Source organism: Lucilia cuprina, chromosome 6 (genome assembly GCF_022045245.1).
Source record: "Lucilia cuprina isolate Lc7/37 chromosome 6, ASM2204524v1, whole genome shotgun sequence".
In the NCBI taxonomy this organism is placed as follows: Eukaryota; Metazoa; Arthropoda; class Insecta; order Diptera; family Calliphoridae; genus Lucilia; species Lucilia cuprina.
This window is the reverse complement of record NC_060954.1, coordinates 51,431,619-51,443,850: the sequence shown is the minus strand read 5'-3', so window position 1 is coordinate 51,443,850 and position 12,232 is coordinate 51,431,619. Positions and strand designations below refer to the sequence as shown.

At 28.3% G+C, this 12,232-nt stretch overlaps 1 protein-coding gene across 2 annotated transcripts in view; it reads left to right on the top strand.

The window, feature by feature from the left end:
- The window catches only part of LOC111683864 (5-hydroxytryptamine receptor 2B), a 30,768-nt gene extending 20,371 nt beyond the window's left edge, over positions 1-10,397 (top strand). Inside the window, exons 4-9 of one of the 2 annotated variants that reach the window (XM_046955333.1) lie at positions 228-337; positions 3,294-3,483; positions 3,689-3,832; positions 5,646-5,873; positions 6,249-6,838; positions 10,036-10,397. In XM_046955333.1, coding sequence (XP_046811289.1) covers positions 228-337; positions 3,294-3,483; positions 3,689-3,832; positions 5,646-5,873; positions 6,249-6,758 — 1,182 coding nt within the window. In that variant the 3' untranslated portion in view covers positions 6,759-6,838; positions 10,036-10,397. Of the gene's footprint in view, positions 1-227; positions 338-3,293; positions 3,484-3,688; positions 3,833-5,645; positions 5,874-6,248; positions 6,839-7,895; positions 8,224-10,035 lie in introns of those variants that run through there. The other variant, XM_046955332.1, reaches the window with a different exon arrangement.
- Positions 10,398-12,232: the final 1,835 nt, after the last annotated feature.

Genomic DNA, 12,232 nt, shown 5'->3' with positions numbered 1-12,232 from the left:
TAGATAGAGAATAGATAGATAGATAGATAGATAGATAGATAGATAGATAGATAGATAGATAGATAGAGAGATAGATAGATAGATAGATAGATAGATAGATAGATAGATAGATAGATAGATAGATAGATAGATAGATAGATAGATAGATAGATAGATAGATAGATAGATAGATAGATAGATAGATAGATAGATAGATAGATCGATCTAAGTAAAATCTTTAATTTCAGATAAGTGAAGGCTGGATATTGGGACCAGAGTTATGTGACATTTGGACTTCATGCGATGTCTTATGCTGTACAGCTTCAATTTTACATTTAGTGGCAATTGCAACTGACAGGTGAGTTCTTATAAATATTAAGAAATTCCAATTCAAAAAAATAACTTAGTTTCTATAGTTATAGTGATAGAACAAAGTTGAAGGACAGAAACTTCTCCTCAAACTTTCTCTATTTATGAGAAATTTTTAATAACTAATGAAAATTAATTATTTCTTTCGCTTTAACGCTTTTGTCTATTTAAAACGTGTTTTTAAATAAATTTCTTTAATATTGATTATTTTTCATTATCACTTTTCTATACTTCCTTTGCCATGAAACTATTTTTACATACTTTTTTATTTATTATATTTTTTTTGTTTTGAAAACTTGCTTATGGCACTGTTATATTTGTTGCTTTTTTATCCATTTTTCTTTTAAACATTTTTAATGTTTTTCTGCTACTACTTTTTGCTGTTTTGTGACCTTTAGCAGTTTCTTTTTCGGGATAACATTACAAATAAAACTTTTAAGGCGGCCTTCAATTTTTTTGAGAATGGGAAATCATAAAACTTTTCTTTGCAATATAATGCATTGATAATGGGAAACTAAATGTGTTAACATCCTGCGATATAAAATTGACAAACGTTTTCTTTAGAGATTTAAACAGAAAAATGTTTGCTGCCTCGTAATTCGAGACATAAGAGTATTTTTCAATATTACACAGATGTTAATACATATAACTGAGCATGTTGTATACTTTGTTGAACACACTGACATGTTCGTAAACTAAAACATTTCGTGCCATAACCTATATAACTAAATTTCATCATATTTTATAGTATTTTATGTACGTATATGCAACAATCTTCTTGCCCCCATTTATAAAGGGTATTCAATTTTGAGAGTCGAAAAAACTATTTTAAGTAATATCAAGATTGAGACTAAGATTTCTAGGTTCATTTAAGGTAAATTTGAAGTTGCCTTAATTTAAGAAGTTTACAAAAAAAACTTGTTTCGGACTTCTTTGTCATTGCGAAAGGTAGAATTTCAATTCAAAGACATTCCAAAGAGTATTTCAATTTAAAAATCTTCACCGCTAAAATAATCACCTGATATAGATATGTATGTATCTGAGTATATAGTTAGTACAAGGTATATTGTAACAAGTTAAATAACCGTAAGCATAATTTTTTATACTCATATGTAAGAATACAAAATCTAAAACATGTTAAAACAAGTGAGAGATTATAGTCTGGCTAAGCCGACCATATAATACCGTACACCTTTTACAATAACTAAAATGTGATTTAGTTCCCATAATAAAACCTTTAAGTTAAATTGTACCTTTCCTCAGATATATGTACATAGATAAGCCATTTATTGTTGAATAGAATCGTTGAAATTTAAGTCAATTATATAATTCATGAGGGCCATCAAGGCTAGTATGAAACATGGCATTGCGACCTGTAGTTTCATTTAAAGGTTTACAAGTCCTATTCGGGGGTTCAGTTGTTAACCATTTTCAATAGGCTTCGTTTCTGGGATAACAGATCATATGTTAAATTTTATTTAATTTTTTTTCAAAATTTTGTCCTGTAGTTTGATTACAAGGTTTACATGGACGGACGGACAGGAGACGTACGGACGGACAGAAGGACGGTTAGAGGGTCGGACAGACGGACATAGCTAAACGGATTTGGAAAATGATACAAAGCCGATTGGTATACTTAAAGATGGGACTAATATTATTGTACGTTACAAACATCAGCACAAACCCAATATATTAGGAAAGGTCCGTAACACCGTCCCACAAAAAGAGAAAAAATTCGTTAGACAAGAACCGGATGATATACAAGTAATGTTATAAATTTAAGTGAAAAAAAATCTGCCATTATAGTTTTTCATTTTGTGATCCTGTGTCCTTTTAAAAGGATTTTAAACTTCAAAAAATATTTTAATTTTTATTTTAAACTGTTAGGATGAAAATCTATTAAAATTTTAAATATTAATTTTTCAAAAAAAAAAAAATAATAATAATAATAATAATTTTTTATACATCTTTTGATCCTGACAGAATAAACTAAAAATAACACAGAATATTTTACAACTTCATAAGCACTAATTTCTATATATTAAAACTCATATTTCAATATCTGGCTGATCGTTGTAATGATGAAATGTTAGAATCCATTTGATGCCACCAATTACAGAGCTTCACTTTAGAGTCTTTGATGTCCTGATAGGACGTACAGTATTGTATCCATTTTTATGTCACTCGGCATTTCGAAAACAATAAATCTTCTTTTTATGTCCCTTCAAGAGACTTCCTTCAATTCGTAAGGCAACCAGTTTCCTTACTTTCTAATGCAATCATTATCCCCAATCCTTCTGAAAATCTGTGTTAATTTAACAATAATTAAAAACAATTAGTAGAAAAGGTGGATGTGGTTTTTTTTTCTACAAATTACCATTAATAGCACAAATGCATAATACTCAACTCACTAAACGTAATGGTGTAGCGTATTAATAATGACAGTAAGAAATGGAAAAAGAAAATAAAACGTTTTCTTTATCTCAAAACTTTTATACATACATAAGTATTTATGTATATACTATTTTATGGGAATAAATACATATGAATTTCATGCATGAAATTTTAAACCAAGATATAAAGATACACATTCGAGTATACTTATCCGTAGTTGAAGTGGTCAGTACATATAGAAGAGAAAACCAATTAATTGTTGAAAGTTTAGTCAGTTAGTGAGTTTGAAAGGAGGAGGTATATACACAAAACAAAACCGAAGAAATAAACCTGGATCTCTGTTACAAGTGCCAGAGGTGGAAATGGAAAAGACCACCTCCGATACAGTAGACTCGAACACAAAACACTTATCTACTAGAGGCCACTAAATTCTGAACAAAGAAGTTGTATATTTATATAAATAAGGCAAAATATTTAAAGAAATAATTTTTATAGTAATATCTTTTTTATATATAATTACCGTTTCTATTTTCTCTACTTCTTTCTCGCAGATACTGGACCGTTACCAATATTGATTATCACAATTTGCGCACACCACGTCGTATATTTTGTATGATATTTTCTGTTTGGTTTTTTGCGGTTATTGTTTCACTAGCACCACAATTTGGCTGGAAAGATCCCGAATATATGGAACGTATTCAGCAGCAAAAATGTATGGTTTCACAAGATGTCATTTATCAGGTATATTTGAAATTTTATAAAATTTAATATATAAAAATTTTAAAATTTACTATAATCCTTTGAAATGACCAGAATAAAGTTTAGACTTAAACTTGTGAAAAAAATTTAAATTATTAATTAAATATCATTTTCGTCTTCTTTCTTTTCCTTTTTTTTCAATTTCTTTTGTTTCTCTTACACACTTGTGACAACATTTTGGGTGCAGATTTTTGCCACCTGTTGCTCATTTTATGTTCCATTATTAATGATTTTAGTTTTGTATTGGAAAATCTATAAAATAGCACGCAAACGTATACAACGTCGCACGCAACGTTTACGTTACAATGAGAAAGTGGCCGGCAAGGAGGTGGTAAGTTTTAAATAATTTCTATTAAAATTTTTCATTACAAATTAATTCTACCAATAGTATGAAAAAATATTTAAAATCAAGTCAACTAAACGTACCCTTTTATAACGCAGTTAGAGAACTGTTAGAGGACCATATGTTGACAAAGCCACATCTCTAGTAAGATGTGCGGCCTTCAGTAATTACTTAATTATTTGTTGTTAGAGTGTGTCTTAGTCTTTTTTGTCATTGCAACTGCCATATCTCCGTTATTTAAAGACCGATTTTGCTGATTTTAAATAGCGATCTTTTCGAAAGCATGTCTAACAGAATTATTTAAGATTCGAATCTCGCCGATATCTGGGGTCCTCTAAAAACTGATTTCAACAGACAGACAGACAGACAGACAGACAGACATGGCTTAGTTAGTTAGTTCATAAGACAGAAAAGATGGAACCTTATGTATGGCGGACATGGCGGGTATGTAAGTATGTAAATTAGATTCCAGTACATTCTTTTCTGACCTTTAATTTTAATCAAATATTAACTTTTGTTAAACTTTACATTTTTTCCACTTGAAAGACTTATGTCAAAAATTATGACCTTTTCCTCAAGACGAACATTTTAAACAAAAGACAAAATTCCCTATATATTAATTTTTTAAATATGTCATTATATTCTTCTTACAACAAAATCTTACAAATTCTTAAACAAAAATCATTAAATGTTATCTCGAGGCAACTGTTTTTTTCGTCAGTGGCCTTTAACCTGTTGTAATGTTATGTTCCTTTGTATGCCATTGCAAGTCTGTCTGACTGTATGTACGTCTGTCTATTTGTTTTCATTTTATTGTTGCTTTATTGACAATATCAATATTTACACAATTCATTCAACATGATTTATTTTGATTTCATTTATACTTACAAGACTGAGAGAAAATTTTTATTTTTTTTTTTATTTTTATAGTATAAAAACGAAATTATTCATTTCTTGGAAACTTAATTTATTTAGTATTGCAAGAGATGTAATATTGATTTTCTGTTATTCATTTAGGATTTTATTCCAAAAATGTATTCTATAATCCCTTGAAAATTGGTTATGAAATAAATAAAATAAATTGAAACGATATTTGGAAGAAATTAAATATTTATTTTTTTTATTATTTATTGTTTATAGAAATCTTATTTTGATTTATTCTCTAAAATAAAATTGTTTTTAAAATGAAATATAATAAAATAATTTTGCATAATTTATGCATTATTTATATCGATTTTAAACAATAAGTTTAATTATTTTAATTAATGTGAAATTTTTTGTTTAAATTAACACTGGTTACGTATACTTAATATTTAATTTCAAAGTTATTACAAAATACTCATACGCCACATAAAGTATTCACACTAAAGCACAGCGATTTAAAAACCAGGATTTAAGTGAAAAAAGTTGTTGAAGACATTTAAGGATTATTTATTTAAAATCTCATTTAGGCATACCCGGCATTGTTTGGGTTTTTCAAAAAGAAAATTATGTGTTGTTTCTGGATAACGTGTGAGTAGTTTGAGTTAAAATTTTACTTGTATTTTTTTTTTTTTTGTTACAATAACAAAATACAAGTAAAATTTGTGCTCAAACTACTCGCTCGGTATCTGGAAACAGCACATTAACTTTGATTGACATGGAACCTATAGTCTCAAACTCAAACAATTATTTATAATATAAATCTTATTTTCGATCCACTTTGGGTTTATGAAACTATATTATGAATTTACACCATTTTATTTAATTTAAATAATCGATTAGATTATAAAATTTCAAATTTTTATTTTCTCATTTTTAGGATTTTGAGGAAAAACGTAAAAGAAAACGAATTAAAATCTGCTTTAGTAAAGATGTCTCCTCGGAAAAATGTTTCAACTCAACGACGGGTGATTCCCAAACAAATAGTTCAAATCCCAATATCAGAGAAGAAACTGAGTTTAGTACGAGTAATTTTGATAGTAAAAGTCATGCGGGTACTGAACTAACTAATATCTCCGATGAAAATACCACCAGTATGGCAGATGAGGTAAGTAAAGATAAAAGAAAGTTAAGCAGATAAAAGACTTTACAAATAATGAAAGAAAATAACAAAAAAATCAATAAAGCTTATATTAAATAAATGACACAAGAACATGAAAATACTCAGATAAAAATAATCTTCAACTAATATCTTACGTTTTTTTAATAATCTACTTATTTTACTTTAAAAATTTGTTTCATAAACATATTTTGCTACTTTTGAAAGATTTTACTGTATGAATAAATATTAAGCTAAAATAAATTTTTAAATTCCCGTTTTTTAATGTTATTTTTTTTTTGTATTCTATTTTCTTTTTTGTTTCCTTTCTTTTTGCCAAATATTTCCTCTGTACATATGTTGTGCGGTATCATGTCATCACAGCGTACGCCTTTAGAGATTTCAACTGTATCCCAGCAGGTTGCTGCCACAACCTCAACATTTCAACAGCATGTCACAGCCATTGTGCTGACCTCCGCTACACCGCGCCTTGGTTCGTGCAATAACAAACAACAGCAACCAACACAACAACAACAATTATTTCCATCTTTACAACACACAACGAATCCCCATCATAAACTGGCCAAACGTCGCCAACAAATCGAAGCGAAACGTGAACGTAAGGCAGCTCAAACTTTGGCCATCATAACGGGCGCCTTCGTTGTCTGTTGGCTGCCCTTCTTCGTAATGGCTCTCATGTTGTCGCTGTGCAAAAGCTGTGAAATTAATGCAGCTGTCGCTTCACTGTTCCTTTGGCTGGGCTATTTTAATTCCACACTTAATCCCATCATTTATACAATTTTCAATCCAGAGTTTCGTCGTGCCTTTCAGCGTTTACTGTTTGGCAAGAATTATGTTGCCAGGAAATGTAAACGTCGCAGCGGCAATATATGATCTTAGCTAAAAGGGGCCGCTGAGCCCAGTATTGCAGTGGCTGGTGATGAGTATACAAGTTGTGCGTGATGTTAAATATGGTAAGACGATTAAATTGTTATTTGTTGCATGAATTCACGATATTAATATATATTTACACATATGTGTGTGTATGGATGTGTGAGTGCAAGATTTATACTTACACATAAAATCGCAATACACAGACAATGATTTTGAAAGTGTGGAAGAATGTAATGGGCGTCTTTATAGATAAAGTGGCAAAGCTTTCGCTTAAAAGCTTGGAGTATCAGGATTGTTTCTTAGATGTAATGAAGTAACTAACTAACTCACTAACTAACCATCAAACCGTATTCAGATACGGATCCATAAGAAACGGATCCATTGAATTTTGAGTGCTACACTCGTATTTGGAAACCAGTAGTGGGCTGGCTTCCAAATACCTCTCATATATGGAGGAGACCATATCCTCCTAAAATTTTGTGGATATATTTAGGCTCTTATAAGACTATAAGGTCAAATTTCTTAGCTATACTCGCCATTTTTATGGGGCTATACAAAAACGTGAACCGATATTGCTCATTTTCAATACCAAACTAACCTTATCTATACAAAATATTTGTGTAAAATTTAAACCCTCTAGATCTATCGTTCGACTTGTATTGCGCTTTCAACATACATACAAACAAACGGACGGATGGGCAAACGGACAGACATATCTAGATCGTCTTTGAATTTGATAACGACCAAGAATAGATACTTTTGTAGGTCTCTAAACGGAATGAATATCTTTCTTGATAGTAGCTATAAAATAAGTTACGATTTTAACGAATTCATTTTGGATCTGTTGTAATCAAAATTCGGAGCACTAAAGTGCCTTAGAACTCTTGCCTTTCTAAGTATCAAAAGTTAAGTGCAACATCAATATTTAATTATTAGCAAAAATAAATAACAAAAAAAAAGTAATAAACTTACAGTAATGGTCAACTTAAAAATGCTGTCACTTACAAAAACACACTTACAAATTCAATTTAATTCCTGGTATTTTACATCAATACCAATAACATTTCTGTTTGTATATCTTATTTTCTTTTTTATTTTTTCAATCTTCAACATGGCTGTCCTTATCATTTATTGCAGTTTTTGGACGCCACCTTCAGCGATGGCACTATCATTTACCACCTCTCATACTACTACTACTACACAAGTCTTTGCTGCATTGAACTTTGTATTAACCCGGCGTCACTTTGGAAAAAATTGTGATCGAACGTCTACTTAATATAGTCAAGGATATGTTCGCTTAAGCTTGATAGTTAAGTCTATGTGAGAGTGTGTGTATGTGTGTAACTGTGTCAATATATATATCCCGTTTTCATCTAACATCTTTACATGTACATACTATGTATATTTGAGTCGCAAAATTCTTCTTTGCAAATGTACAGTCTTTTCCTTTAGATGAACAGAATGACTTTGAATTTGTTACGCTTTTCGTCGTTGTGTGCTGGTAAGTGTAATTGAATTTTTTTGTTACTTTTTTCAGTTTAAGTTTGTTTTCTTTAAATCAATGGTTATTTACTTGACAAAGTTTTGAGTAAAAAAAAAGTAAGGAAATAAGACTTTGAAAATAACTTATAAAAATGAGAGGGTTGTTGATTTGAATCCCAGCAAAAACTCGGTAACTCTTTGTACTTACATTTATAATAACTTACATATAATCACATAAGCAAGACGTACGCATTTTATTGAAATGCGCTCTAGCAATAGTTTTTCACACACACACATACACAAAATAGCTTTTCTGTGAAATCCGTTGTTGGGCGCACTGTAAAATAAGTAAGTAGTAATGTGAGTAAGACAACAAACGAACAAACAAGAAGTACTTCTTATTTGTAAGTACTTATATAAGTAGTGATTTGTAAGCAAGCATGTATTAATATAATGAGTTGAAACAGACACAAAATAGCTTTTCTGTAAAATCTGTTGTTGGGCATATTGTAAAATAAATAAGTAGTGGTGTTGTGAGTAAAACATCATACTAACAAACAAGAACTACTTCTTATTTGTAAGTACTTATATAAGTAGTGATTTGTAAGCAACCATGTTAACTACTTGTCTCCAATGTCAACATCGTGTTAATATAATGAGTTAAATTGAAAAATAAACTTTTTAACTCATTACTTTACAATGCATTGTAATAGGAATGAAAATCCCAAAAATGGGATTTTTTACATTTTTGCCCATAGGGTCCACATTTCTTTCAGGGCTGGGAAAATACTTTTGGAATAAATAGAAAACATATTGAGGTTTCCAAAACCGCTTTCAGTTTTCTGATCCCAGCTTTGGGATTTGAGAACATGTCGCCCAAAGTTGAAGTTTTGATAAAAAAATAGGTCATATTCGGAAGGACGCAGTGGCAACATTTTCAAAAAATAGGACAAGTTTTTTACGCCAAAGCGTTCTGCGTAAAGATACCTTTTAGAAAACTATAAAATTGTTATATGTTCTTAAAGAAAATTTTATTTTATTAATAAAAGAGTTAAGACACATTTTGGGCAAAAAAACGGCAAAAATCTAAAATTTTTTGAATTTCTAAATTAAAAAACGTGTATTTTTGGATCTGTAAATGATATTGATCTGAAATTTTTTGTATATTATTGGAAATTTTGTTGTCTAACTACAAGAAAAAATTGAGTCCATTTGAAATTACGCCAGGTATTCAAAAAAAGACGGACCAAGGTATGGTAAATTTTGTATCACTAAATTTTTAAATGCCTATAACTCGGATATTATAAGAGATAAGTAGTATGTCCAAGCATGTCCAAGATCTCGTCGAGTGCTTTCAGAAAATATAAAAATCTTTGAAAAACAAAAAAATGGCACGAGTTTAAAAATTTGACATGTCGTAGGTACCCTACTTTGAGCCTCCACAGCTCCGTCCCTGGGGCATTTGCGGGGTTCATCTTCAAAACTTAAACTCGAATACTCCTTGGCTACGCTCACGCCAAATTTTATCCTGATCGGATCAGCCGTTTAGAAATGCCAGATTTATTTCCAAAAAAATTCCATTCTGCCCCACTGTGCAATGTAAGTTTTTACTGGGAATTTGTTAAAATTGCTGAATAGATTTAGAATTGAGAATTTTAAAAATGTTTTAATTCTACAAAACTCAGTGTGACAGTGATCTACTTTCTATGATTTTCATGCCTTCTGAAATTTTAAAAAAATTTTTATCTAATTTTTTACAAAATGTTTTCTTTTTTTCTTAATTATCTCTTTTCAGATCAATAACTTTATTTAATAAAACAAACTTTTTATAAACCAATAATATTTGTCTTTAAAATTGTTGATAAATAAATTTTTAAATATTTTTTTTTTCTAAAATAATTTGAACAAAAACTGTGAGTAAGAGTAGAAAATAAAGCACTTAAGGCTGAAAATCTGGACAATCTTAAATAAAAAAATGAAAATAATAATAATAAATTTAAATGCCTTCTCCTAATTTCAATTACAAATATTTATGTTATTTTGTAAAATATATTAAAGGATTTCGAATAAATGGATTATTAAGTAGGAAATTTTAAAAATAATTTATAAATTAGTAAAAAAAATTAATAAAAAAATTATATTAAGTTTAATAAACAATATTAGCAATTTTGTAAAAATTTTTTTTGAAATTATAATGCAGAATGTGGTAGTTTAAATTAAGAAAATCTACAAAATTGCTCATTTTGTTTAAAAACATTTGTTTCTCTATATTGATATTAATTACATAAAAAACAAAAAAGAAAACTAACAACATTTTTGAATTCCTTTTTTTTTTAGTAGTTGTTATACGAATTTAATTAAAAGTGGATCAAAACAAAATTAAAAATTTTTCATATTAAAAACCAAATTGAAAATAACAATAAATTTCTGTGTAATTTTTAAATTCATTTAAAAAATGATGATTGTAAAATAATTAAGTAAAACATTTAAATAAATAAATGTATATTTTATTATATTTGTATAAATGTCTAGAATGTTTTAAAAAAATATATATTATTAAATTATAATTTGACAAAAGAAAAAAGAATAATTCATTTGGAAATAAATAAATAAATTAAATATTGTTGATATTTATTTGAAATTTATACATGTATATGTATGTACGTACATATTGATTATATAATAGGTTTGCCCAATAACCTACGACTGCTTTTAAAGCTAAAAAATTTTTTAATTTTGTTTTTTTAATGTAGAATTTATAAGGCAGTGTCCTATTATTGTTCTGTTAAAGACAAAAGTTAACAGAATGGTCAGGAATGGGGAATTGTATACAATGAGTACAATTTTAAAAATTGCTATCAAATTCTTAACAACAAAAAAATATATAAATAAATTTTACAAAATGCGTTTTTAAACTATTTCTGCTAGACAAGACTAGACTATAGACAAAATTATAGACTAGACTATAAACTAGACTATAGACTAGACTATAAACTAGACTATAACCTAGACTATAGACTAGACTATAACCTAGACTATAGACTATACTAGACTATAAACTAGACTATAGACTAGACTATACTATAGACTAGACTATAGACTAGACTATACTATAGACTAGACTATAGACTAGACTATAGACTAGACTATAGACTAGACTATAGACTAGACTATAGACTAGACTATAGACTAGACTATAGACTAGACTATAGACTAGACTATAGACTAGACTATAGACTAGACTATAGACTAGACTATTTGTTAATTATGTAGCATGTACATAGATATGTGTATAAATTTAAAAGGGTGAAAGCTTGTACTCACGTAACTTACTTATTTTTTCAAACTTGTAATAGCAAAATCAAAAGTTATAATCATCCTAATAAATTATGCATTATCTCTTCATCGTTAAAAACATCAGAACATATAACAGTTACGTGGTATCAACCTTTCACCATTTACTTGAAATTAAATTAAATCCTTTAATTTAATTTCAAGTAAATGACAAGTTGGTATTTAGTAAAAAAATTTATATCAAAAAAATATCATTAAAAAATTTACATATAAATCATATATATTAATTGTACAAAAAGTAAATAGTTGAAAAAATATATTCTAAAAATATTTAAATTAGATAAAAAATCAGTGAGTTAACAAAACGCTTAATTACTTAAGGTTTCCCCTCCAAATTCTTTTGTATATTTTATTTAAATTGAAACATTTTCTTTACATTGCGTTGATCGCAATATTGAAAGTTAATTGTAGAAAAAATATAACATATTTTTTATATATTTAATTAATTTATTAAATGTATAAATATCTTGATGTAAAAAAGTTATGTAGTTTTAGTTTTTAGTTTAAATAAAAAAATATTCCAAAAAATAAATATGTATATAAATTCAATTAAAAAAAAACTTAAAGAACAATTATTTTGCGGTTTAATTTTAAACGGTAATTAACAAGCAAAATAAAGGTAAAGAAAAATTATCCAT